Genomic DNA, 26508 nt, shown 5'->3' with positions numbered 1-26508 from the left:
TTGTCCTAGCTTGAATATCTACAGCATATGGTCGAGTAAGTAATATCTTGTCACTCATCCTCAGATCCCGTGCTCTGCCCTCCATTATCCTTTTGTTTCCTACCCTCATCATACCGAACATGAACCTAACAATTTCAGTTCCGTTACGCTTAGCGCCCAAGCGTGAGCTAGGGCCCTTCCTCTTGGACGTGTCGAGCTCTACTTTCCGCAAGACGAAGAGGGAACGGAGTTATGACAAGATTGAAAATATTAGAAGCTCCCGAGAACGATCACGGACGGGCTCGGAGCCCCGGTTTTACGCATCCGCGCAAGCATCCGCGAAGCTCGCTGTTATTAACGCTTCCCCTACCCCTAACACACGAATTAGGATTGAGGTTAGTCATCCCGTTCTAGATCCAGGGAGATGCTCAAATTATCGTTCGAACACGACAATCGAGTTCTCTATACATCCACGGAAGTTGTGACGGAACCAACACATAAGTACGAGTACGGCGGTCACCTTCATACCACGCGTGGGCTACGTTGCAACTCCAGTTTTCCGGTCACTTCTTCTATCAGGTCAGAAGGTATACGTTGCCCTAGACGTTGGTTTTGCACCTACACAGGTATACATGAAAATGTGCCGAAAAGAGACAAGAAGGTACAATCGGACGCTATCTCAGGCATATCATGAGAGAGCCTTCTTGTTCCTAGACTCTGTTACAGTGGCGATGCTCTGAGAGGAACTTGAACTTCGAAGGTTCCTTTGCTGTATTACAATGGAAATGTTCAGTGCACTGGAGCTGTTTCTGGTAAAATGGAATTCAGCCAGTAGGTCTGCACTGTGACTCCACCTTGTGTAGGGCTCTTTTATTATCAAGTTGGTAAAGGCGAACTGAATGCTTCCAATATGGTATCTTAGTAACCTAATAGCACCGTTGTGATTAAGCAATTAATTCCATGTGGCCAAGCGATGTTTGTTAGGATTGCTTCCAGATTATATATTCACCCTGATAGTCTTACATGAGTTACTTCCTACTGCGAGGTTCTCTTCGAAGGCAACCATCGTAAACTTTGACTAATTATGTAGGACTGCACTGACAACGATAATCAACGAGATATAGTAGTTCCAGTGCGCCACGGAGACTCATCCCTCTGGTTCAGATCAATCCTAGGCCACTATACCACATCACTATTTCGATCACTATTTCAAGGTAGTTATCTGGGGAGGAATCTGCTGCATCAACTGTTGATATAATCCCTAGATGAATGGTTAGGAATTATTAAAATGTAGCGAAGGTAGAAGGTAGAGACTGTCCTCGGCCCATACGGCAGAATGTGGAATAATGTGCACAAGGTCATCAAGGCGAGGCGGCGGATCCATGATCTTCCCCTCACAGATCCAGATCGTCTCCTGACCAGGAAAGACAAGGGGCCCGAGTTCCCCAGTCTCATACATTCGGATGAGTCCTTGAATGTTAGTTCTGTGGCGTTGCATTTTGGGAGCCGGATCTTCCAGGTATTCTCTAAGCTGCTTAATACGTTGCTGAGGCTCGATGACTAGGGGATCGGGACAGAATGGGCGGGGGTTGAATGGGCGTGGGTTGATATCCTCATTTTGGGCCATTTTGAAGACTTGATAACTGAGGACTTATTGCCTAGTTAAATAATTATGAACTGAAGAGGCTATCGAAAACACTCGGAAAGCGTAGAGGGAACGATAGATCTTTTAATGGGTACACAGAAGGCACGTGATGCAATGAAGACTTACGTGAGATTCTCATTTGGCCCAAATAACTGCGCATTGAAGACATCGAAGATCAACTGGATGCCCCATGGACATACATACCGTCACCGTAGCGAGGGAGTGTGCAATGGCAGCAAGGTTTCTCATCTAGCAAAAGCACATGGTATAGAATCTTTATCTGCATTTATGTTACAGAGCGAAATTAATTTCGATGGCTAGTCAGAGCTCCAAATGGAACAGTTAAACGGTAGATACTGATTTAGAGGAAATAGTGATCATTGGGTTGGCTTAACCGTTTCAAATTGATTGAAATCCCAGAGAACAATCAGTAAGAAGGCTATAGTCGATTCCTTTCGCCAGAGCTCTAGCGCCAAAATATTAAGGCATTCGGCCTAGCTCTCTTCCAACACAATATCCGTCCAAATGTTTGTTCAGAATCATGTCTAAATCCAGTATTTGAAATCCCGAAGGCCCAGCAAACCATCATGTTCGAGAGGAGGGCCGACATGATTCCGGCCGTATCTTAAACCTCCTGAACCGTCCTTCGAAAAGTAGCAACAATAGTATCTCTTCGCGGGTCTTTACTCACACATCCAACTGTAAGGAAACAATCAAAATAAGAATCTTTTACGGTGTGTTCAGTAAGCTTCGATGTTTTGCTAGTAATGGCAAAGATACTTGGGCGAATCATATTCGATTGACGACAGGGACCTAGCAGGGATGCATCAGGCAGCTATTGCACCTCAACAGTTAGTTTCGAGGCCCAATTTCTAGATCAGATTAGATAAGTTAGATCAGGTGTCTCTTTCATTTGGACAATAGATGATCCGGAAGCAACGTGAATGACTGCTAACCCCTGCACTTTTGGAAGACTATTCTTTGTTCGTTGTAACCAAGCCTGGCCAGGTACTCCGTAGTGTAAATCAGTATCAACTGTTGCTTTCCCCGTCTTCTGTATTTTCGTAGATAGTAACGATTTGCTTTTCATTGCATCTATTATCATATTGATCATATAAATGAAATGGAAAAACCAAGTACATCCGAGCTGAGCGAAGTACGGATACATATCGATCCCGATCCTGCAAGCGACGAATTACTGGTAGAATGGAAGGGTCCAGGCGATCCTGCATGTCAATTCAATTGGTCCCTGTCCAAGCGATGGGCCATCACTTTGCTGTGCTCCATGGGGGGCATGGTGATCCTTATCAGTGCATCCATGCTGGCACCCGCCTTGAACAATATTGGTGACGGCCTCGGCATCAGTGAGAGCGAAGCCAACATGGTGGTCTCGATTTTCGTGCTTGTTTTTGCCTTTGGACCGATGGTTCTCGCTCTCTTGGCCGAAGTGTTCGGTCATCGATGGGTATGGATCTTGTCTTCGACCTGGTATATACTGTGGAACATATTTGCGCCTTTGCTCACACCAGGGGCCTTTTACTGGCTGGGCGGATTCTGAGTGGCCTGGGAGCCGGTACAGAGTTTGCAACCACAGCGCTGGTGCTGGCAGACTGTTGGCGTCCGGAGCAGCGCGGTCATTCTTATGCGATCGCAACTTTCGTGCCTTGTTGGGTCCGGCTATTGGCCCTATCCTCGGCGGTATCATCACGACAAAAATCGGATGGAGGTGGCTTTTCTGGGTTGTTTCCATCTTCGATGCTGCTTTGGTTATCTATGCGATTTTTTTCTTTCCGGAAACTTATCATCGTTTGTTGCTTCATCGAAAGGCCATCAAATTACAAAAGGAGACAAGCAGGCCTTTTTCATATCAAGACCGATGTTCACAATCAACCACTGGCAAGGAAGCTCTGCTATAGTCTCGCGCGCCCGTATTAGATGATGGCGACTCAGTCAACTATTCAAATCATGGCTATCTTCCTCGCCTACAACGATGGCGTTCTCTTCTTTGTCCTCACCAGCTTTGCCTCCCTCTGGACAAAGAGATATCATCAATCGGTGTTGATCAGTGGCGTTCATTATGTCGCTATTGTTCTCGGCTATACTGTCGGCTCTCCTGGTGGCGCTCGAGTCACCGACTGGCTCTGGAAGTATCTGACACACAAGCGAGGACAGACGGCACCTGAATATCGAATTCCCTTGATTTTCCCAGGGATTGTTTTCCTAGTAGCTGGTCTATCATGGTATGGCTGGACAGCGGAAGCAATGGCTCCGTGAATCGTCGTCGGCATTGGAGCATCGGTGTTTGGTTGTGGAGTGATTCTCAGTAATCAAGCCATACAGCAGTATGTTATAGAGTCCTACAGGGAATACGTGGCGTCAGCGAATGTCTCTAGTCAATTCTTGCGAAGTATCTTGGGTTTTTGCTTCCCTATATTCGCGCCGGCTCTATATGATCGTCTTGAATACGGATGGGGAAATAGCACATTGGCGTTCATCATGATTGGCTTCGGTTTGCTAGCGCCTTTTCTCATATGGACCTACGGTGCGAGGCTTAGAGAGAAGGGAACGCAGAGAGCAGAGGGGAAAGCTTTCCTAGCTTAGCGGATCTTAGCATGATTGATACAGGCGACCACCCGTTAAAAGGATGTTGCAAAAGGCAAATTGTCTAGAAGTAAAATTTACGCTTTTGATATTCCCTAATAGGGGGAATTGACAGATAATTCGATACGCAACATGTCTACAAGCTTGTATTGAAAGTCGCTGACACAGCGCACTCCGTACCTAGGAGACCACCGAATCTTACCTTTGGGTAGGGCCAAAAGGGGATCAGCAATAATATTGGGCACCTAGTGCTACACTGGACAATTCCGAATAAACCGAATGACTATAAAGTCCACGTTTAGCTCGGCTTGAAGCCCTTTCTGTTATACTCCGTACGAGTTTTTCCCTACTTATCTAGGCTTCGAGTCAACGACTGACTACTCCCGCCATCGATCTCCAAATAATGGCTGGATGATATCTTTGAACCGAGAACAGGCCCTCCCACACTGTGACTGATTCGTTGCAGTTCTAATTCGAGCTCGTTTGCCGACCTCTTTTGAAGTCCCTGCCACGACGGCCCAGTTGATCCGGCTCCTGATGCGGCGTACTTGGACCTTTGGCTCCGTCCCTTCAGAAGTCCGTACAGAACCGGAGCGTTGGCTACGATAGCGGCAGCGAGCAACTCGACGGATGCCCAAGTCGTTCTGTTCACTTGTACAGTGGGATTTTTGACGTTTTGAGGTAGTCTAACGATGGTGATTGCGACGATGAAGAGACCGACGGCGAAGAGGACCGCTAGCTGGATTTTTCTAACGGAGAGAGCTCGTCAACGAAATTCATATGGTGATATGGGTAGACTTACTCAACAGCGGATCGTTTAACCAGAACCAGGATTGGAATCGGCAAGGCGATAAGCATAATATCGGTGATGACATTCAATACACCTGAGGAAACTAGAATGTTAGAGGTATTACATTGAACCGATCTTTCCGACTGGAAGCATACCGAGGACGATCAATTGGAGCTGTGCCTGGCAGCATTTGCCTGTATTGGTTAGAAGGTTCAAGGAAACACGAAAATAAGAGAGAAATTAGAAGAGGGAAAGAAATACCAGGATCCGGTAATACGATCCAGTAATGACTGATTGGATCACACTCCGTGAAAGTCACAGTCTGTACGGTTACATACGTCGCTGCGAATATACCAATATAGGAGATCATCGTGACCTTCTCCCAGCGAAGTTGCCTGAGCAGTCTGCGATAGGTATCAAGCAGAACCAACTTTTGCAACCAGAGACTAAAAGAAATATGAGAAAGAGAAATAGCCGACCTTGAATTCCGTTTAACTCACGTACTATGAATTATAGAACACTCGATTGGTGAGCACGAATTTGCTCGCGATCTCTCTACGACGAATGTCCTCGGGGGTAAAAACGTGCGTGCGTCTGAATGTGCCAGACATATTGTTGGTTCCCCAGATGAGAATAACATGAACCAAGGCGAGGCGTATGACAGCACAGAGAATCGCTCCCATTGCGAAATAATCGCCTAGGACGAACTGGTATCCTCTCAACTTCCGCGCTAACAGCCGAAGGACAATTAAGCCAATTGCCACCCAGGTAAATACCCAAAGAATGATGAGGGTAGAATCCATGGCCTTTGAAGCCTCTGGAAGTCCGAAGTAAGCAAGAGGGAAAGAAGAGACAGAAACTTCCTCATAAGGGAGCACTTCCCAACCATTTTCCAAGCATTACTCATAAAAGAAATTCCAAGATCGAAGGATTCAGGATCCATTTACGGAGATATTTCCTAGCTTCTAACTAGTGAACTCCCCATCTCTCCGTTAGTATGTAGTTCCCGTGTGGGGGCCAACAAGAAGGCCGACCGCGGAGGAAATCCGGTAAATAAATTGACTGATGATCCTTGTCGTTTCGTTGACCCCTGGCCATCCCCTTAAAATGCATATCAAGACAGGATTATTATTGATCTGGGCAATTGTCGCGGCTTCAGGCTGGTGCGGTGAGGTGCCAGCCCAGCGATCGTACATGTATGTTGGAGGACAATATATTCTGAATGATGCTGGCCAACATATCTTTGCGGATCAGATGTACGTGGAAAAACTGACACCGGCCGCGGGTGTTACCAAGCCGTATCCAATTGTCTTCATCCATGGACAAGCTCAAACAGGCACCGTACGTATCATTGAACCATTCTCTCCCTTCCTAGAGGTTAACCGTGATGTTGGCAGAATTGGCTCAACAAGCCAGATGGAGGGGAAGGCTGGGCGTCTTACTTTCTCTCTCAGGGATATGCATGCTATATCATCGATCAAACCTTCCGCGGCCGCAGTGCCTGGTTCCCTGGCAATGGAACGCTGAGCACCTACAGTGCCGAGGTGTTGCAGCAGCGCTTTACCGCACCGAAGCTATACAACCTCTGGCGGCAAGCGTCCCTGCACACCCAATGGAACGGGACGGGCGTCATGGGCGACCGGAATTTCGACACTTACTATTCCTCGACAGTCGAATTCCTCAATTCAGCAACCTACCAGCAGTCGACCGTCCAGGCCGCCGGCGCCGCCCTGCTTGACACCATCGGATCCCCAGTCATCCTCCTCTCCCATTCCCAGGGCGGATGTATGCCCTGGCTCATTGCGGATGTGCGCCCGGATCTCGTTCACTCCATCGTCTCGATCGAACCCACCGGCCCTCCGTTCCAGGACGCAATCTTCAGCAACTCCTCCACGCGCGCCTACGGGCTTACTGACATCCCCCTAACCTATTCGCCCGCCGTGGCCGATCCGGTCGACCTCGTGAAGCATGTTATCCCTTCCAACTCGTCGCTGTATTCCGACTGCGTAATCCAGGCCGATTCCCCCGCACCGAGACAGCTCGTCAATCTTGCCCATGTGCCCGTCCTGGTCCTGACGACCGAATCGTCTTACCACGCGCCGTATGACTGGTGCACAGTCCGGTTTCTGCAACAGGCAGGTGTCCCGGCGCAACATCTCCAGCTGGCGGATATCGGCATCCATGGAAATGGACATTTGGTGTTCATGGAGAAAAATAGTTTGCAAGTTGCTGATGTTCTGCAGCAGTGGATGGAGCGGACGTAACTTGTGGATGCGAAAATTGTTTTTTTTTTTTTGCTACACTACCTGGTCTGTTAAGATATCTCGTCTGTCAAAGCACGAGGTTATTTTGGGACATGCTCAGAGTTCGAATAAATAGCTTGTGCCTCCATATAATATTAAAAGATTTTGAAGTGCTCTTGTATTACAGGCGTCTCTTTCTTCAGCCCTTCGCTCCAGGCTATCTAGGTCAGATTGGGCGCGTAATTGCTCAGGCTGTCGCAGGTTGCCTGGGGAACTCTTCTCCTGTCATTTCCTCTTGGAGTTAGCAGTATGAGGTGGCTCCTGTTCTTTGTTCAAGGTTGTCTCACTTCCTGCAGATTCTAACAAAGCCGATATTAGGCACCTGGGCAACAACGAGCGGGTTATATCAGCGGGGACCTCCCGAGGTCGGGAGGTTACGAGGACGCTAAGCCCCAAAAGGCAAAGCTAACGCGAAAAGGAAATTCACTAATATAAAACTTAAGACCTGTCGAAAATGACACCGAAAAGAACAGCTTCTGGCGCTAGAAACGGCCGCCTTTACACCGTAATTCCCAGCAACTCCCAATGGCAAGCCGTTGAGAACGAGCCCGTGCTCTATCCGCTTTTCTGCCATGTCCCAGGAGTCCTCTAGTACAGCCACGCTAAAACTTGCATTGAAAGGATCTGTTTTTCAGCGGACGGCTTCACTCAGCGGGGCGAGGAATAAGGGGCATAGTTCTCAAAGCAAGCGAAAGACCGCATGTAGTTTACGAGCCGTATGCCTTACTGAGACCTCGCCATGACCTCTCATTCCAGTCATTGGATCTAGTCTCTGAGAAATAGAGACCGTGATGGGATTTCCCTTTCCTACAAGGTCATTTTAATACATTATCCGCATCCACCGCGGGAATCGACCGATCCGAGGCAGCAGCGATCGGAATGCCGTTTGATCGATCGAGGGTAAGTTGCGCTATTAGAGTGTCTCATAATCAAGTGGATCGATCACATTTCCCATCCACCACGGAGTACGGAGTGTCTAGTTGGAGAGTGAAATATCGACGTTATGCATGTTGGATTTATGTACCTTTCATATGGAGTTGCTAGACAAAACATGCGTAATCCTATGTTGTACTGTTAACCAGTTACACGCTGGTGGGTACCATTACGAACAGGAACAATAAGTTCGAAGAGAGAACGATTTTTCATTGAGCAACCATCTATTACGGCAGCTGCACAAATAGAGATAGCGAACAGGATTTCCGACAGCCACCCAACTACACAATTGTCTACGGCGACAACATATCGGTACTACTATCGCAGGTCGTATGGAGAGCGTCTGTAATCTTGTCACAAGTTAGCAATTGTTTGCAAATTCAGTGAAATGTGTCAAAAGTCAAAAGCATGTGTGAGGGTAAAGGCATGGCGTCATCAAAAAATTAGAGTGTTGTTGTTGCATTAATTTAATCTTCAGAGCGCCCCGGAGGGGGGCGTAAATGCTCGGGGTTAAAAATTTATAATCATCCGCCAGGGTGATATGAGGTGGTGGGTGTGCAAGGGGTAGGAGCAAAAAGGGGGTGGGGGATTGAAAACTCACCAATTCCGTGGAAACGAACAATGGGCGTAGCTACGTCCATCATACGAGTCCTAGGTTTCCGAGGGAAATCCATTGCCAAGACATGTTTTTTCATTCCTGGTCGCTATTTCAAGCGCCAGTTCAAGTAAATCTAATACATGGCATCCGCATCCCGTCGAGAGGGCGCTTAGTCGAAGAGACCGAAGCCCATGTCCTCATCGGACTCCTCTTCATCCTCAGCAGGAGCTGCGGCGGCAGGGGCGTCACCGCCGGAGGTGGCGGCGGCAGCGGCGACAGGCGCAGCAGAGGCGTACGCATCGGGGTTGGCGATGCGGTCCTTGAGATCATCAATCTCGGGCCAGCTGTAATCGGTGCTGACGGCGACAGCGAGGACCTTCTTGTATCCGTTGATGAGAGAGTGGATAACGGAAGGCAGGGTGGGGTAGTTGGCAGCCAGGGAGACAGCGGTGATGGTAGCGATAGCCTGGGAGAAGGCGGCCAAGAGCTGCTCATCGGTGATGTCAAGAACCTCAGCGCCGAAGCACTGACCGTTCTCGTAGACCTGGGCGATGGTCATACCGTAGGTGAACGGAGAGATGTTCAACAGGTTAAGGAGGGTAGCCTCGGAGGCACCGACCTTGTTGCCAGCCTCAACGAGCTTGAGGTCGGAAACAATCTCAATGGTACCACGGGCAATCTTGGTGGGGACACCGAGAGCCTGGAAGAAGGCGGTCTTACCGGGCTCCATACCAGTGTTACCAGCGGGGATCCACACATCATCGGGGGCGACGGCACCAGCACGAGCGGGAGCAGCGACACGGTTGGCAAGAATCTTAGTCTTGATAGACTTGAGGTCACCGTTGGTGAAGATGAAACCAACGTTGCCACGGACGTGGGGAAGCAGACGCTCCCACTCGGGGTTCTCAGTGACGAAACCCTTGAGGGCACGACGAACCATGGTGTTCTTACCCATCAGGACGACGGCCTCTCCACGGAGAGCGATACGGATCTCGTGCATCTGCTGAGAGCTGACATTGTCAACTCCCACGATGAAGATGGTGCTGTACTCATTGAGACTATAACAGAAGATTGTTAGAATTTTTGAATGGAGTCAATTGCTAGGCGCCATTGAGAAACTAACAGAGCACGCAGCTTCTCAAAGTAAGCGGACTTGGTTGCGGACTTGCCCCCCATTTCTTCTTGATTTCAGTGAAGATAGGTTGTTTAAGGGAAAGTCTATTGTTGTGGTGGTTAATGGAAGAGAAAAAAAGAAGAGGTGTGCGGTTCGGGGGAATCAATTTTGGTGGTGCGCTCGCTAGTGGGTCACGTGGTTCCGAAAGTAGACCCGCCCATGATGGACAGACATGGCCGGAATTCGATCAGAGGAATCTCGGGAGCGATTACTGTTATTTGTTGTCTTCTTGACTACAATTAGTAGTACGCAATTGGTTTATTTGTGAGATCGTTGATCATTTTCACTCTGTGAATCAAAGACTTCATCATGGCCGGTCTCCAACACCCATTCCAGTGTCTGCGATATGTCAACAGGCAGTCAGCAGGCCAATCGGATATTCTTATTGCCACCGCTGGACGCAATCTCTACTCTTACGATGCAACTAGTGGTCAGCGCCTGGATGTGTGGCCTCAATCCGTAGATGCGAATGCGGATGATAAAAGCTCTGACGCGGCTCCCGCATCTGAAAGCCAAGGTCCCCGAGAAAAGCGAAGGAAGCTGTCTTCACCCTCCGAGGAACAGAAGGATGCCAAATTGGAGTCAAATCCTAAGAATTCGGACAAGGACGCTTCCAACTCCTGGACCAATATTCCTCTCTTGACTGTTGCCCACGGCAAATATGTAGTGATCATGACCTCTGAGGACAAATGTGTCCGAGTCCTGAGTTTGGATAACGAAGGCAAACTCCAACAATTGAGTGCTCGGTGAGTGGCTGTTTTTCTATCTGCAGGTTCGCCAAACTCATCATATATAGTACAATGCCCAAGAAGCTTTCTGCACTTACCCTGACTCCCGATGAGAACAACATCTTGACGGGTGACAAATTCGGAGATGTGTACACTTTCCCACTCATTCCGAGCGGAGAGTACGTGAAGGTCCAGGCTCCAGCGAAGCCGTATGAGCCAGCTGCCACAAACCTCACGGTGCACACAAAACGCAACCTTGAATCATTGGAGCAACAAATGCGACAGGCTGCTCTGTCGAAGACCAACCAAGCAGAACGGGCTGTGCTGAACTTCGAGCATCAAGTCATCATTGGTCACGTTTCGTTGTTGACGGAATTAATCTCTGTGACCCGGCCTGCAGACTCGGCCGTTGGCAAGCGGAGTTACATCCTGACTGGAGATCGCGATGAGCACATCCGTGTCTCTCGTGGTGTTCCCCAAGCGCATGTAATTGAGCAATTCTGCTTTGGCCACACTTCATTTGTCAGCAGTCTTTGCGTCCCTTCCTTCGAACTTAAAGTTCTCATCTCGGGTGGTGGCGACAACTATCTGCTTGTGTGGGACTGGCTCGAAAACCAGATTTTACAAAAAATTCAGCTTCCCGGGTCGGAGGGAGAGACTACGGTGCGCGGCATTTGGGATGTTTCCCTTGCGCCTACGGCAGGCAATTCCGATTCTGTGAAGGCTATCTTTGTTGCACTTGATGGGTACGTTCTAACAACCATTGATGATATCTATATTTGTCCTAACGTCGAGAGCAGGTCTTCAAAACTTCTTTGCTACACTCTCGAAAGTGACAACACGATAACTCACCAAGATACACTTCAGCTGTCAGGAAACGTTCTTGAACTGGTCGGTATTGATTCAAGAGGCTCTATTATTGTTGCCGTGGATACTTTGCGCCAATCCGATTCGACATGTGCTTGGAAGTCGTCTTCCCAGCCTCTTCTCGAAACATTCCGGCTTGATTCTGGAAAGTGGATTCCTGTAGAGGACTCGATGGTTATCAAAATCAACTCCGAAGGCACCTCAAGTCTGCCTACGATAATAGAGCAGAAAGAGCAGAAAGAGCTCAATGATTCAATGTACAACTTGGGCAACCTGCGGAAGAGAGGTGATTACGACGAATGAAAGCATGCTTTTTATGAATGTACAGCAAATGATCAGTTAGATTTCCAAATACATATGTAATGCAGCAAGCAATCTCCATTATGTCCAAAGGAGGGGAGGGGGAGCATGGCCGCAAAATTCACTTCACCTAGATCAAAATATATATTTCTAGTATCTTTTCACACATACCATCTTCGTTTTGACTGTCTTTAGCAAGACATAGGTTGACAAGTCCGCATGAGAGGGTGTCATATAGGATATTGCTGAGATTGACCCTGGTCTTTGGGTTTATATCTTGATTAGATTGATTAGGGTATGCAACAAAGAATAGCCATTACGAATGAGTGGTGCCTCGACTGTGTGGTCAAAAGAAGTCCTAAGATGCGAGAGATCTAATCTTCTCTTAGGAAGGCTATTCGGTCAGCAAGGGGAGATATGATTGCTTTTATATCTACCATTCCCACATCAAGGTAGGTAGTAAGTCAGAGTACACCCTGAGAGGATGGCCCGAGGGCTGCGACATCAATAATTTATCGTAATAGCCTAGATCTGCCGAAGATATCCCACAAAAGGTCCTGTCTAATCGAACTCCAGTCATGGTTCTCAGCAATACTTATGGTGGTTAGAAACAGGCTAGAGCGTCTTCAAGCTCCCGAGAGCTCCAGTGGCCTGACCTGTGAGCTACGGAGTAACCATAGGGCTGTCATACTATGATCGTAGTGACCGGCAACAGGGTATCTTGGGGTAACGTCCTAATTGATATATTGATATAGAAGGGTGGATAGATCAACCTCTGAAACAAGTTGTACCGGTGATGACCAATGGCGAAACACACAAATATGTTCATGGATGTGATAACTCGGATTCCAGTTATATTCGAATAAACATGAAAATACCCATGTATAGCCCATTTCTCTCTCTTTTTTTTTTTTTTTGGCAAAAACAGACCTCGGGAAGAAAACGAACTTATGATGCTACGGGTATAAAGCGTTGTCACTATGTTTTCCGATGATCACGGGCCGCGGTACCCGGAGAACCTTCTTATAATCCCACTTCCCCCCTCCATCGCACTTGCATATCCCACCAACACAATGCAGGAACAATTTGAGCCTTTGAAAAACGACCTGCTGCTGAGGGCTGCACGGGGTATGTTTACTCTGTATCTTAGTTTTGGCCGGAGCTGACAAATCGTAGGTGAGAAGGTGGAGCGTCCTCCGATATGGGTTATGCGACAGGGTGAGTTAGACTTATTCGTGCACTACGTTCCCAAGGACACTTGATTGAGATTTCTTTTTCTATTGAACAGCTGGCCGATACCTCCCCGAATACCATGAGGCCAAGGGCGGCCGTGACTTCTTCGAATGCTGCCGCACACCCGAAATCGCATCAACCTTGACCCTCCAGCCCGTTGAGCGTTATGAAGGCCTCATCGATGCCGCAATTATCTTCTCCGATATTCTAGTCATTCCTCAGGCCATGGGCATGGTCGTGGAGATGCTGGACAAGAAGGGACCTCATTTCCCCGCGCCACTCGACTCTCCGACGGACGGGCAGTACGAAATTGTGATGGCGAAGAATGTGGATGTTAAAGCAGAGCTGGACTACGTCTATAAGGCAATTACCCTTACACGACACAAGCTGAAGGGCCGGGTGCCCCTGATCGGCTTCTGTGGTGCACCATGGACCCTGCTGTGTTACATGGTCGAAGGCGGTGGCAGCAAGCTCTTCGTGCAGTCCAAGAAATGGGTCTACAAGTACCCTGCCGAGGCGCAGGCTCTTCTGCAGAAGATTGCCGAGATATGTGTGGAATATCTCGCACTTCAGGTCGCTGCCGGAGCGCAGCTGGTGCAGGTCTTTGACTCGTGGGCCGGGGAGCTGTCTCCCGTCTCGTTCAAGTCCTTCTCGCTTCCTTACCTGCGCCACATTTCCGCCAACCTCCCCAAGCGGCTGCAGGAGATGGGCTTGGAGCCTGTGCCTATGACCGTTTTTGCTAAGGGCGCCTGGTACGCTCTGGATGACCTTTGCGATTCGGGCTATAATGTTGTCGGCTTGGACTGGCTGCACGATGCCGGCGATGCCATGCGTATTGCCAACGGTCGTGTGACTATCCAAGGCAATGCGGATCCTGGCATGCTTTACGGTGGGCCTCCTGCTATTACTGCCACTGTTGAGCCCATGGTCGAGGGTTTCAAGAAGGGCAAGCAGGGATGGATCTGCAACTTAGGCCACGGTAAGTCGAACCTTATGATTTGGCGCTGTATGCCATCTAACTAATTGTCTCTCAACGCAGGTGTCACTCCATTCGTCGACCCCGAGAACCTCAAGTTCTTCTTTGAGGAAATCCACCGTTTGACCGTATAATTGTGCCTTTCTTGAATCTTAAAAGCGGTCGGCTTCTTCCCCGACTCAGATAAAAAGTCTACATTGGATCTAAAAACACATATTTTGGGCGTGGATATTTTCAATTCTCGGGTATTTAGGGCTATGATATATGCAGGCCTTATGAAATTAGACAGCGATATCCTCGTTCCTGTATAGCAGACACTACAGTTAGTATTGACGATCATGAAACAACCGAAACTCCTCGACACAACTGCCAGCAGACCGACAGCCGCTTTACGCATTGCGATAGATCGAGCACCAAACACAACATACCATAGCTCAGGCTTCTCCTTCATGAAGCTGGTCATCAATTCCTTGCACTCGGCATTATCCAAGACAACAACCTCCTTGCCCTTGTTGAGAAGAAGCTCCTCACCACCCATGAAGCTCTTGTTCTCACCAATGACGACGCGCTTCACCTTGTAGAGGATACAAGCACCGGTACACATATCACAGGGCGAGAGGGTGGTGTACATAGTAGCACCCTCGTAAGCAGAGGCAGGAAGACGGCCCGAGTTTTCGAGGGCAGACATCTCGGCCTTGTGTGTGTTAGCGGTAGTCTATGAACGCTGTAATATTGGGTATAGATATAGATCGACAATTGATATCAATGCAGTATATCATGCTATACTGACATGCAAGACAGCGCTTCCCTTTTGGACGCGCATATTGTGACCACGGCCGAGGATCTTTCCATCCTTCGAGACTAGGGCAGCACCGATTGGCACACCTCCCTCAGAGAGGCCCTGCTTCGCCTCTTCGACGGCAGCAATGAATCCAAGATCTTGTTCCATTTCGGAGTGTGTAGTAGGTGAGCTGATTGTGAGCTACGAAGTAGAGGGGCAAGATAAGAAGACTACGAGATACGGAAATCTACTCCAAGGCATAATCGGCATGGTCGGAGAGTTCCGAACCCCTCTATGACGAGGGAACCGAGTGGACCTTGAAGAGCTTTTATTTCCCCCTCGCCTCTTGGCTTATCGATAAGATATATGTGGCTGAAGGGTGGCTTTTAGCTCGATAGTGGCGAGGGGTTCGAGATTTCTGCAGTGTTGAGTTTCTGGTACACAGGGATTGCACGCAGGAAACAATATGCAAAACCATGTAATGTGTATGCCATGAGGCCAATAAATCGCCAAATTTAACAGCCATTTGGTAGAGAGTGCGATCATTCCTCTGATGCGTGAAATATACTCCGTTAGTCAGCGTAATAAAACAAAACATGGAAGCGCGGAGAAGACTTGCGAATTCCATCGAAGACCGCGGAATCCCGTAGAATCAGCGCTCGGGCCAATTCAGGATGTACATAGAAGCCACCAGAAGAGCTGGAGACGAAGAATAGCCCATATTGTAGAGCAAATTGTCGATTCTGGACTGAAAAACTGTAAAATCGGCCTCAAAGCGAGACAAAGAAAACGCAGTGGAAAACCGTCAATCCTTAGTTGCCCTGGTAATTGAGTGGGTAATCTTACGAGTCTCATACGCCTAGGTAAAAAAAGTTACTCAGCCTTTTTTTGGCTTCGACTATTGTTCAGATAAACCATCTCGCCCTTTCTCTTCCCTCCACTTTTTCATCTCCCCCCAGCCAGGACTTCAAATAACCGCAATTGTTGTCTGTTTGGCATTTCTCATATAAAAGCACTCTGAAATTTTCGCCTTTGTTCCCCTCTATTCTCCCGCTTCACTTCTGGATTCCAACGGGAATACCTAATATCGATTCTCTTTCTTACGCCTCTGATCCCCCGCATATTTCACAATGGTCAAGGAAACAAAGTTCTACGACACCCTCGGGGTATGTTAACCCATGCAAAGCTACACTTGGCTGGTTCTCGAAACCGGTGTGATTCGTGCTTGAAATCTGACTCGGTGTTTCTTTCATTTAGGTCGCTCCCACCGCTACTGAGGCTCAGCTCAAGACTGCCTATAAGAAGGGTGCTCTCAAGTACCATCCTGGTATGTAACAACCCGGGAGACTCCAATAGCAAATTTAGGAAACATTCAGCTGACACCCCTTCGTCACATGAAGACAAGAACACCAACAATCCCGATGCCGCAGAGAAGTTCAAGGAACTGTCGCACGCCTACGAGACTCTTTGCGACCCGGAGAAGCGTCAAATCTATGATCAGCTCGGCGAGGAAGGCCTGGAGCACGGAGGCGGTGGCGGTGGCATGAACGCCGAGGATTTGTTCTCTCAATTCTTCGGCGGCGGCGGCGGCGGCCCCTTCGGTGGAATGTTCGGCGGCGGCATGCGTGATCAAGGCCCTAAGAAGGCCCGTACAATCCACCACGTGCACAAGGTGAACCTCGAGGACATCTACAAGGGCAAGGTATCCAAGTTGGCGCTCCAGAAGTCCGTCATCTGCAGTGGCTGTGATGGCCGCGGCGGAAAGGAAGGTGCTGTCAAGGAGTGCGCGGGCTGCAACGGTAGCGGTATGAAGACGATGATGCGCCAGATGGGTCCCATGATCCAGCGCTTCCAGACCGTCTGCCCCGACTGCAACGGCGAGGGCGAGATCGTCCGTGATAAGGATCGCTGCAAGAAGTGTAACGGCAAGAAAACCGTCGTTGAGCGCAAGGTGCTTCACGTTCACGTCGACAAAGGTGTGCGGGACGGCCACAAGATTGAATTCCGCGGCGAGGGTGACCAGATGCCTGGTGTCATGCCCGGTGATGTCGTTTTCGAGATTGAGCAGAAGCCCCACCCCCGCTTCCAGCGCAAGGGCGACGACCTGTTCTACCAGGCTGAGATCGACTTGCTTACCGCCCTTGCCGGCGGTGCCATCCACATTGAACACCTTGATGAGCGGTGGTTGACCGTGAACATTGTCCCTGGCGAGGTTATCGTTCCTGGTATGTGACTTGCCTTGCTTTTCCCCACAGATATTGTGAAACTTGTTACTAACAATTCCTCTCAGATGCCATCAAGGTTATTCACGGCCAGGGTATGCCCTCGTTCCGCCACCACGACCACGGCAACCTATACATCAAGTTCGATGTCAAGTTCCCGAAGAAGGAAGAGCTCCAGAACCTAGACCTCTTGGAGAAGGTCCTTCCTCCTCGCTCTGAGAAGATCGTGCCCCCAACCGACGCTATGGTCGAGGATTTCGAGCTTGAGGACCCCGCGAACGAGCACGACCAGGCCCGCGCCCACGGCGCGGCCGCGACCGGCATGGACGAGGATGAAGATGATGTGCCCGGCGGTGCCGAGCGGGTGCAGTGCGCTTCGCAGTAAAAGGGTTTCGGAGATAATTTCCATGCCGTAAATGGGGGTTGATGCTAGGCCATTGATGAAGACTTCGCTTATGATACCATGTGAAGGGGCCCCTCTCCTTAACCCCGATTTAACGCGGGGAACCTGTTTGTTTTCTTTATGCTTTGCAATGGCGTTTCCTCCGAAAACCTGGAAGATATCAATTTCTCTTTTTTTTCTTTCTCTTTGTCTTCTCGGATTCCATTTCCCAATTTCTCCTGTAATCCTGTTTCCAATCCCTCCGCGCCTTGTCCAACTTTTTTTTTTCCCTCTTGCATACACGTTTCGGGTCCTTGATCCTTGCTTTTCCATTGCTTTTTCACGTCTGTCGCCCATTTTATTTTTCCATGGGCACCGGGGTTTGTGTGGGGAGTTGCGCTGACAATGGGAAAGAGTCATGAATCGAAGATGGATGAGATGAGACCACGATCGCGGGCCTGGCTCTTGCGAACGGATCTAACAGGTTCATGTTGCCCATGCTAGCTTCGTTCTAGGACGAAGTTCTAGGAGGGGCGCCGTGACCATGATGGATTCGTGCTTTTTTTTGTTAGCCTCGATGATGACCCTTGAATAGACATTGTATGTTTTCGTTCCAATGCATTTATTTGCTCATCCTTTGGATGGTTTGTTTGGTATGAGATATGTTGGTAGTCGTGCGTGTAAGTCGTAAGAGTGAAGAGGAGAAGGGGGGGAGTGCGACGAGATAGCTTCCTTAGAAGTCCTCAAGGTCCTCTGTGGGACTTGCAAGGTCGTCCTGTGAACTTCAGTGGTAGGTATGTTGACTAGTGTACAATAGGTAATATGAAGGTGTGTCTGTCTCGTGGCTACATCGTGGCGCGATGAGTTCCTGTGGACTATTCGGGTAAAAATCGAAAGACACCACGTTCGTGGCGTGACGTGACAGTTCCTCCTTACCTCGGCAACAATGCTACTTAGAGCCTCAATACCCAGCTATCGATCTACATAGACGAATGCTCCTTGCTAAGATTGTCCTCATTGGCCCAATAGTCCTCGTCTGCTACCTCTCTTCCTCGTTGCCAGTCTTCCATATCACATGACGGATATGGAACGGTACATCTAATTTCTGAAGTCCTGTCGTATATCTCTTTATCCATTGGCGGCGTATTCCAGTCTCCTTCGATTCCAATCATTTTCAGTTGAGGGAAGCGATTTATTAAGACAGAAACAAGATTTTTTGGTACTTCAATCAGGATATGTACACGGCAAACATACACCCCCGCTATATATAGTCGCTCCAAAGAGGCTAGAAGCAACAATACGAACGGGACTTTGGGTAGGTAAATCATCGTCTGTAACACCTATCAAGTAGGTTCTTCAGCATGGCGTAGTCAGATAGGGATCCAATCCCACCAGAATCTCCTTCAAATTCATCTTCTCCCGGGTAATTGTAGTCAAGAGTGACCATCCTCTAGATTACGAGGAAAGCGGGTGCATTGGTGTGGGCTCAGCGTACTCTTCTCTGCCTTTCATTTACCTAATGTGAGGTTCCGAGCCTCATGGCCCTGCTTTGGGCTCGGGAGAATCCCAATATATCCGGACGTTTGGAAATAATTCAAGCCGTTGATGGAATTTAGTATATAATAGGTAAACACTGTACATACAGTCTTGTGGCGTACTGAATAAGACATACGACATATTTTAGTTCATTAAGCTTAAATAGAGCTGGTGTATCCCGACTCCCATAGAGATTACCGAGGAACTATAGGAAGAACAAGATCAAGTACTGCATTCGACTAGGTAAACACTATATTTAATTGCCTGTCCATCATTCAACCATCCTTATAAAATATTCCTCATTTCCCTTCTATCTTCCGTCCTGTATTTCCTCGCCACTGTGACGTGCCAGATCTTGCAAAGGAAGCAGAGTGCATTCTATTCAAAATAACTAAGATAGAGAGAAAGAAGAAGCAAGTTGCAAAGTAGGAAGCAGCCAGTTAATATAGCTGTCCCTTTGCAAACGTTGCCAACAACCAACCTTCTCGCTTGGCTATCTAACAAACAATCTATGGAATACAAGCCAGCAGACTATATAGTAAACAAGCAAGCAAACGAGCGAGCAAGCAAACATGAAGCATATGACCCAGCGATCCATGTGGATCGTGACAATCACCTCATGAACAAGCTGCTTGCTATGACTACCTGGCCCTGATCACACGAAAATATCATTTTGGGCACCTGTCGATGTAAGAATTTGTCATTAGTTTATCATTGCTGAAGAGTCGTCCGGAATGAACACATACCTGATTCCCAACCCCAGGCCGTGTTGTACATCGGTGTCTTGCCATTGGGCACTTGAACGTTGTTTCCGGTTTGTTCTGCTCGAGTCAGTCAACTGTATAAAAAAGTGCGACTAAAGATTCAAATATCTTACGGTTGAAAGCAATCATCTGCTTGGCGCCCTTGACACACTTGGTCGAGTCATCTTCGCAATAAGCCGCGACTTGAGCAGGTGCAACCTGCTTGGATGATGTTGAGCCCGTCACATTGCACTTGTAGCCAGCCATGTACCTAGTTTTCGAGTTAGCAGTCAAAATCCTACACTGTGACAACAGATACTTGCATGTTAGGTTGTCCGCAGCCGTTCGGCACCTGCAAATGCGTTAGTTTATATCGTGGTATACTTGATCCATCCACTTACCCAGAGCCAAGCACAGGTGCAGCCACCCTCAGGGCAGGCAGGAAGATCCGCTGGAACTTCATAGGTAGCGATACGTTTCCACGGGGTGCTTAAGATGTAGGTTAGAACTTCAATCATTTCACGCACCCATCTCTTGAAAGATACTTACTGCTCCAAGACCGTGAATACGGCCAAGTTGTCGATTGTGACATCGGCTAGATCTGACTGATAGCTGATCGCAAACGCGGTACCAGCAGCCATGGATTGGTTGTTGGTGTGCATTGCACCGTCATCCTGGATGCAGTCTGGCGGACTTCCAGGACCTGCCCAGTCTTCTGGGTGATCCTTTCCATCCGGCCAATCAGAGGCGTACTGTCCACCGTATGACAGTGTAGTCTGCGCCCGGTTATGGGCGAGCTCGACGGTGAAGCTTCCACCAGCAGGGAGTTCGAGAACCTCGCCGTCCTGCGGCGGTGCTGCATCGCATCCACGTTCGTGTTGGAACCACCAGTCCTCCTTGGCGAGGTTGTAAAGGGGCCCCACTGCTGTGTTGGTATTGAGGTTGACGGTAGAAAGATCAGGGCCCCCAGAGCAGTACATGCCTTTGGTCCAGGCGACTGTGTGTGCCTGGGCGGTAGCAACCAGTGCTAAAACGGCGATGGGAAACATGGCAAAAAAAGAGAAGTGGAAGGGTGAAGAAGATGGAGTGCTGGTATTGCTGGAAACAGAGAATAAGACAGCTCCCTACCCATCTTATATAGAAGGCAATGTATGAGCTACGCGCCCCTATTCAATTGCTTACAACATTGTACATTGGTCCCTTGATTGTATGGTGTTTCAGACTCTCCAGAATCTGCACCAAAGCGGTTATTGCTTCGGATGCTGATCATTTAGATGAAATCGGCCCCACATAATAAAATTGTCCAGCAGAAGGAAGTGGAGATCAAGGGTTCAGTTGATACTCGCGAAAACGAAAACGACCCGAATAGGAAAATCTTCTCCTCGCGGTGGCCTTCTCTGCACAAAATCGCTAGAAGTAGAATAATGTGTCGTTGGAGAAGAGACCCACGCGTAGGGAGACCTCTGGTTGAGACCATGGAATGTTGTTCCATACTTTGGTCTTTATATCTACAGCCCTGTAGCCTTGGTTCTAATTGATCGTCTAATACAATACTTTCAAGGCTGAATAATGAGTAAAGAAAAGTATGAACATCTATTTAACCAGTCTGAACCAAAATGAATAAAGCAAGCATTACGGTGTTGTCACAAGCATTGTCCGCCAGGTCCCGGCCCACCTGCCGGATCTTCGGCGAAACCTGTCAGGGTTCTAGCCTCTAGGTATCCCCGTTGGACGATCTGTTTCGGGCGCCTCCCCGGGGACTACATATAGAAGTATCATGATGGGAGGGGAACATATCTATTCCTATAGCTTGTTGTCCTATTCGGTAGAAGGTGGGAAAGCACATGTAGTTAAGAAAATATGAAAGGTACCAAAGACTCTTACACACCAAAGCCCTGAATGGAGACGAAGAGGCAGCCTGAAACAGTCAGCACAGAAGAAGTCTTTCGAGAATCCACAGCTATCCTACAATTTACACCCTTCTTTAACCTATTGACCAGCCCTGGGACCTAGGTTCAGTCCGGAAAAGGCCATCATTTGTTCCCACCAGAGTCATCGCCAAAGGACTTGATAACTCCAATGCTTCAGTCAGTCTCTCTCCGTTTCTGTGACGTAGATATGCGCCACAATGCCCCCTTATATCTAACGTCGGGTTCCCGCATAGGGGGCTCTTCCACTCGACATCTATACAGTATATGTGACTCCTCTCCTAATGTTTCATGCGCTATCAACTCGATTCCCATTTCTAGGAATAATGGGATACTGCTTATCTAGACTCGCATAACAAACTATTCGACCAGCGGCGCAAACGCCTCATTCGCCAGTGGTTGAATCTTGGGACGTTACGCAGAGAATTTGTTTTGATTATCGCATTTTCGCTATTCTTTCCTACCTGCCATCTCTGTCGCTTATAGATCGAATGTTAACCCTACTGTTATAACCGCGCTAGAGAGGGGTTGCAGATGTACGCGCCCGCCTAGCCCACGTAGTAACAAATTGATGCTATGTATCCTCGACCCACTACTTCTAGACTCCCTCTGCCGGTACGCCACCGGCTATAAAGCATAAAAAGGTACGGACGGGGTATAGACCCGCACGATCTACAACGCAAACGCTCTGGAACGAATCCGTGGATATTTCTAAAGTTATTGGACCCCACTCGCTAGTCCTCAAGGAGGAAGGGTTTTTGAGAATGCATATGTTGCTTGTGTTCTTGAGCGATTCCTAGGGCGCGTAACGAATTATCCAGAGGATATCGAGTGGTATGAGCAAAAACCGGGCAGATCTCTTACGAATGCGCGAAGAGGCGGAGGAGCAGACCGCAGGTACACGCAAAGAGGAATCATCCTTGAGGTCTGATTATTTTTGTAAGATGTACTGGATGTATCACGCTTACTCCTGCGTTTATTGAGGACGCAGAAGCTCAGGTTGGCGCAGGGTTTTCACATGTGTTTAAGACATACCGTCCAGGGTCCTACTATAATTGAGGACTTTGACCCAAGATTTTAGAGGATTTAACTCTAAATGGGTGAGAGGCCAGCTGAAACTCACCTGTTGACTTTCATCTATATCTCATTTCTTGTAGTCTGTTTCTGACTTGCATATTACTATACGGCCGAGAAACGCCGTTGCGCTCGAAGATCTAGCATCGGTCTGTGGATGCGTCGTAGTTGTCGAGGAATTCTGCACCACTTTAAATACTAGTGCTTCCATTTGTGCCCAGCCCTGTTCTTCTTCGTATAGGGTTACATGTCGGTGGGTGCGGAGGGTATGTCCCCGGGGTTGGGAGGTTGCGGAATTCATGTTTTGCCGAGTTGGGGTTTTCTTGGAATAGGAAAAGGGAGGGGTTGTGGGTGACTATGGAGAAGAGATATAGATATTATATTTTGTAGAGCCATGTCATTAGAAGGACGTGGACTAAAAGAGAATAAATATTTTCGAACCAAACTGTCCCACACCAGGGGATATGTGTACTAGAAGAATATAGACAAATTAGATCCAAATAACACAGATGTCGCATTTAATGCATTCAATCCAAGTGGTATACAACTGCAAAACATAAGGTCAACACAGGGCGCTCTGATACATAAACAAGCTACTCCTTCGGGCATTCAATGGCTCGGACAAATCAACCGAAACGGCAAAGAACATTTTTACAATGGTGTCTCCACGCCCGAGTCAAAACAGAACCAGAAAAAAATAGAAGACGTAATGAAAATAGATGGGGAGAAGCTACACCCCATCCTCATTGCTCCGCCCGAACCGGCCGCCAAAACCGCCGAGATCGCGGCGGAAGAATTTACCAATGTTCTTGAGATTCTCGTTGAGATTTCCGGTGGTGCTTTCTGTTGGCGTGTGCATGGGATTCGATTGTAGGCTGGAGCTGGCCAGGGAAGGGGATAAGGTGCCTGATGGGCTGGTTACGCCAGATGTAGATGTAGCTGTCCCAGTAGCCCCAGCCGCACCAGGACCCATACTCAGATTGGGGTTTCCGAAGCGGTCGACACCGTCTTTGGCAGCGGACATGATGGCAGAGCCGAGCATGGAGGCGTCAAAACGAGAGGGCATGGCCGCGGCGGCACTGCCTAGACCTAGGCCTTGAGATACGGAACCGGTGGTGGTAGTAGATGGTCCTTGGAGAGCGGCGAGTATTGGGTTGCTCTGTTGAAGGCTGGATGCATAGCGATCTGATGCACGGTGAAGATTAAAAAGCTCCACAAGGTGATTTTGATCTTGGCGGCTGCGGATGCCTTTGAGATCAAGTATTTTGCGGAAGTTGGTGTTGTTGCGGTCAGCAATGTGGATGAGGTATGCTTGCACAAGAGCTTCCGGTGGTGACGGCCGGACCTGGAGGGTTTTGAGGAGAGTTTCGATTTTGAAGAAGCTGCTGTTCACACGCTTGACAAAGCCGGCGGGCGCTGGAGCAGGTAGCAGGGATGAAAGGCCGCTTTTGAGAGTATACGAATCGAGAAGCATCTATGAATGGAGTTAGTAAGATATACAATTACATCGCCGAAGGGACATCATACCTGTTCTGCGCCAGTTTCTGAAAGCGGTCTGCATTGGAAGACATTGCTAATGAACTGGCTCGACATGAGCTCCACCAGATGATCAGAGAAGGCACGCGCATATTGCTGCTTATGCAACAACTGTAAAATCCCAGTTGCCTTCTCCTTCGTCCGGGAGAGCATCTCGCCCATATATGAGCTCTGATCACTGACTGCCTCAATTTTAGACCAAGGTGTATTGCGCATTTCGCGCCAGGAGGGCTCGAGATCAACTTCGACTTGTCGCACAAGGCCTCGTACTGCAGCAGACGCAATGCCCATGAAAGAGTCCGCCTGGCTTTGCAGATCCACGGATTGCTTCAGGTTCTCATCCAATCTACCCCTAATCTTCTCTTCCAGTTGGGAGCAAGTCGTATAGCAGTAATCAGCAGTGTTCAAGACTGAGACGTAATCCTCTACCGATGGCACCCTAGACGGCGTGTGAAGTGTTGGTCGTTCACTTATATAATTGAGAAGGACCTCCTGGGCGTATCGGTCTAGATATTTGGCGAACACCTTGGCCAGCTCTGCTAGACTGCCACCGGTTGAAAGCTTAGCACATTGTTGCAAAGCGTGCCGATAGAAAGTGAAAAGCTCAGTCGAAGATGAAATCACAATATGCGAGTTGAACTCCTCGTCCGGTACTTTGAGAGGTTGCTGGCGGTATTTCGGTAGCAGGGCTGCGAGTTGTTTGTCTTGAGCCTCGACCCAGACACTGAGGTATGGCTCGAAGGCTTCGGAAATTGACTCTTTGAATACAGGCGGTTCGGCAGAGGCAAATGTATCAACAGATACACGCGACGAAGGGGCGAAGCGGCGCTCAAGAGAATGCTCGAAATCGAGTGTCTCTTGCAAGCACGAGAGGAGCAAATTCACATCGATCGTCTGCCCGCTGCGTACAGATCGGGATAAGATACCCTTGAAATCATCCCGTGTACCCTCGCAGAAGACATTGGCTAATACCTCATTTACCCTCCACGAAGCCGGGAAGATAGCCGCATTCTCTTCGTCATATATTTTCAATATGCGCCGGAACCATGAATATCGGCGGGAGATGTTATCCAATGATCCAGCCTCCTCATTGTTCCGGAAGACCTGCCGGTATTCGCGGAGCTGTGTATTGCAATACCAAGTCACCAGTCGGGACCGTGCGTGCTCACCCAGAGCATCTGCGACTAGACACGACTCCGCGAGCATCGCACGCTTCGAGCCTACCTCCCCCTTGGCGAAGGCCAGCTCGAAGTCCTCACAGACCTGCTCTTGGAGGTCTCGTTGTATGTCCGCGACATTCCGACTGAGCATTGCGATTTGGTCAATCGATCGGTACGACTTGAAATGGGCCATGAGCTGAATGACAGCTTGGAGTAGCTGTGCACATTCTCCATACTGTCGCGTCCGACTGAGAGCTTGGAGCTGGTCATACGCCGTAGTCAGCATTTGCAGGCGCTTAAGCGCCGTCATCGATAGTGTAAGGTTCTTCTTTGCGTTGTCTAATTGCTTGATGTCGGCTGTCATTTCGGTGATTGCCTGCTCGGTCTTCAATGCGCGCTCACGCACGTCATCGATCTTCTTGAACAGCTCCGACAGGTCGTCTTTAGCTGCCTGGATTCGTTCCACGCTACCGGCATTGGAGGTGACCTGCTCCTCCACCAGCATGCCGATGTCATCGTCCAGCTCATCTTCGCATTTGTTCAGGGCGTCGGCAATCTGAGAAACGGAGGAGAGGGTGGATGGATGGGAGAAAACGGCATTCAAGTGTTCAATCGGATCGTAGTCCACTGGATGTACTCCTATGTCAGCATACACAACAGTGAGAACGAAATGTCAATTGTTCCGCACCCGCATCCAAGGCGTCGAGGCTTGGTTCCTCGTTTGGCGACATGTGGCCGGTGGTTGTGGCAGTGATCGTCATTCCATCAGCCTACCAGAATCATCCTGCCCTTGGTCTCAACTTGCTTTTTGTGAGGCCAATGCGGAATTCGTGGGAGGGAGAAGTTGAATGGGGGATGTTGATCGCGGCCCGCATGGCTCTAGCGCGCCAGCTTGGCATCTTCCGCAACTACCGCAATCCTTACAGGGCTGGTTTGTTGGGTATTTAGAGACAACCCTTGTGATTCTGAGGTCTACAGTTTGTTACTTATATCCTGAGTGAGATATTAGAAGGGGATTC

The 26508-nt window shown here is 48.9% G+C and overlaps 12 protein-coding genes across 12 annotated transcripts; 5 read left to right on the top strand and 7 right to left on the bottom strand.

The window, feature by feature from the left end:
* Nucleotides 1-1252: 1252 nt before the first annotated feature.
* Nucleotides 1253-1606, bottom strand: LCP9604111_9637 (uncharacterized protein; the record flags this gene model as incomplete). The annotated part of the gene is made up of 1 exon (XM_039077913.1): nt 1253-1606. One exon carries the CDS (start codon nt 1604-1606, stop codon nt 1253-1255), a length of 354 nt encoding a protein of 117 aa, XP_038924386.1.
* A 1213-nt stretch (nt 1607-2819) lies between these two features.
* On the bottom strand, nt 2820-3374 carry LCP9604111_9636 (uncharacterized protein; the record flags this gene model as incomplete). The annotated part of the gene is made up of 1 exon (XM_039077912.1): nt 2820-3374. The coding sequence occupies one exon, from the start codon at nt 3372-3374 to the stop codon at nt 2820-2822; it is 555 nt and encodes a 184-aa protein (XP_038924385.1).
* Nucleotides 3375-3589: 215 nt separating this feature from the next.
* Nucleotides 3590-3898, top strand: LCP9604111_9635 (uncharacterized protein; the record flags this gene model as incomplete). The annotated part of the gene is made up of 1 exon (XM_039077911.1): nt 3590-3898. The coding sequence occupies one exon, from the start codon at nt 3590-3592 to the stop codon at nt 3896-3898; it is 309 nt and encodes a 102-aa protein (XP_038924384.1).
* Nucleotides 3899-4571: 673 nt separating this feature from the next.
* On the bottom strand, nt 4572-5698 carry LCP9604111_9634 (uncharacterized protein; the record flags this gene model as incomplete). Its single annotated transcript, XM_039077910.1, has 5 exons — nt 4572-4974; nt 5028-5118; nt 5171-5209; nt 5277-5461; nt 5520-5698. The coding sequence occupies 5 exons, from the start codon at nt 5696-5698 to the stop codon at nt 4572-4574; spliced, it is 897 nt and encodes a 298-aa protein (XP_038924383.1).
* Nucleotides 5699-6122: 424 nt separating this feature from the next.
* Nucleotides 6123-7279, top strand: LCP9604111_9633 (alpha/beta hydrolase; the record flags this gene model as incomplete). The annotated part of the gene is made up of 2 exons (XM_039077909.1): nt 6123-6356; nt 6413-7279. The coding sequence occupies 2 exons, from the start codon at nt 6123-6125 to the stop codon at nt 7277-7279; spliced, it is 1101 nt and encodes a 366-aa protein (XP_038924382.1).
* A 1739-nt stretch (nt 7280-9018) lies between these two features.
* Nucleotides 9019-10025, bottom strand: LCP9604111_9632 (60S ribosomal protein uL10; the record flags this gene model as incomplete). The annotated part of the gene is made up of 2 exons (XM_039077908.1): nt 9019-9907; nt 9973-10025. 2 exons carry the CDS (start codon nt 10023-10025, stop codon nt 9019-9021), a joined length of 942 nt encoding a protein of 313 aa, XP_038924381.1.
* A 307-nt stretch (nt 10026-10332) lies between these two features.
* trm82 (putative tRNA methyltransferase) lies at nt 10333-11921 on the top strand (the record flags this gene model as incomplete). The annotated part of the gene is made up of 3 exons (XM_039077907.1): nt 10333-10769; nt 10820-11497; nt 11552-11921. The coding sequence occupies 3 exons, from the start codon at nt 10333-10335 to the stop codon at nt 11919-11921; spliced, it is 1485 nt and encodes a 494-aa protein (XP_038924380.1).
* Nucleotides 11922-12991: 1070 nt separating this feature from the next.
* LCP9604111_9630 (uroporphyrinogen decarboxylase HEM12) lies at nt 12992-14261 on the top strand (the record flags this gene model as incomplete). The annotated part of the gene is made up of 4 exons (XM_039077906.1): nt 12992-13046; nt 13095-13136; nt 13207-14130; nt 14191-14261. 4 exons carry the CDS (start codon nt 12992-12994, stop codon nt 14259-14261), a joined length of 1092 nt encoding a protein of 363 aa, XP_038924379.1.
* A 147-nt stretch (nt 14262-14408) lies between these two features.
* On the bottom strand, nt 14409-15076 carry LCP9604111_9629 (cytosine deaminase; the record flags this gene model as incomplete). The annotated part of the gene is made up of 3 exons (XM_039077904.1): nt 14409-14430; nt 14556-14842; nt 14918-15076. The coding sequence occupies 3 exons, from the start codon at nt 15074-15076 to the stop codon at nt 14409-14411; spliced, it is 468 nt and encodes a 155-aa protein (XP_038924378.1).
* Nucleotides 15077-16038: 962 nt separating this feature from the next.
* LCP9604111_9628 (type I HSP40 co-chaperone YDJ1) lies at nt 16039-17515 on the top strand (the record flags this gene model as incomplete). Its single annotated transcript, XM_039077903.1, has 4 exons — nt 16039-16074; nt 16166-16235; nt 16309-17133; nt 17199-17515. The coding sequence occupies 4 exons, from the start codon at nt 16039-16041 to the stop codon at nt 17513-17515; spliced, it is 1248 nt and encodes a 415-aa protein (XP_038924377.1).
* Nucleotides 17516-19703: 2188 nt separating this feature from the next.
* Nucleotides 19704-20840, bottom strand: LCP9604111_9627 (lignocellulolytic auxiliary activity family 14 protein; the record flags this gene model as incomplete). The annotated part of the gene is made up of 6 exons (XM_039077902.1): nt 19704-19729; nt 19795-19869; nt 19926-20062; nt 20115-20143; nt 20193-20280; nt 20341-20840. 6 exons carry the CDS (start codon nt 20838-20840, stop codon nt 19704-19706), a joined length of 855 nt encoding a protein of 284 aa, XP_038924376.1.
* Nucleotides 20841-23523: 2683 nt separating this feature from the next.
* LCP9604111_9626 (putative GARP complex subunit Vps53) lies at nt 23524-26220 on the bottom strand (the record flags this gene model as incomplete). Its single annotated transcript, XM_039077901.1, has 3 exons — nt 23524-24267; nt 24321-26116; nt 26178-26220. 3 exons carry the CDS (start codon nt 26218-26220, stop codon nt 23524-23526), a joined length of 2583 nt encoding a protein of 860 aa, XP_038924375.1.
* Nucleotides 26221-26508: the final 288 nt, after the last annotated feature.

The sequence above is a fragment of the Penicillium roqueforti genome (assembly GCF_015533775.1).
Source record: "Penicillium roqueforti strain LCP96 04111 chromosome Unknown scaffold_54, whole genome shotgun sequence".
Taxonomy (NCBI): Eukaryota; Fungi; Ascomycota; class Eurotiomycetes; order Eurotiales; family Aspergillaceae; genus Penicillium; species Penicillium roqueforti.
Note: the sequence above shows the minus strand (reverse complement) of the source record. Positions and strands in the feature narration are given on the sequence as shown.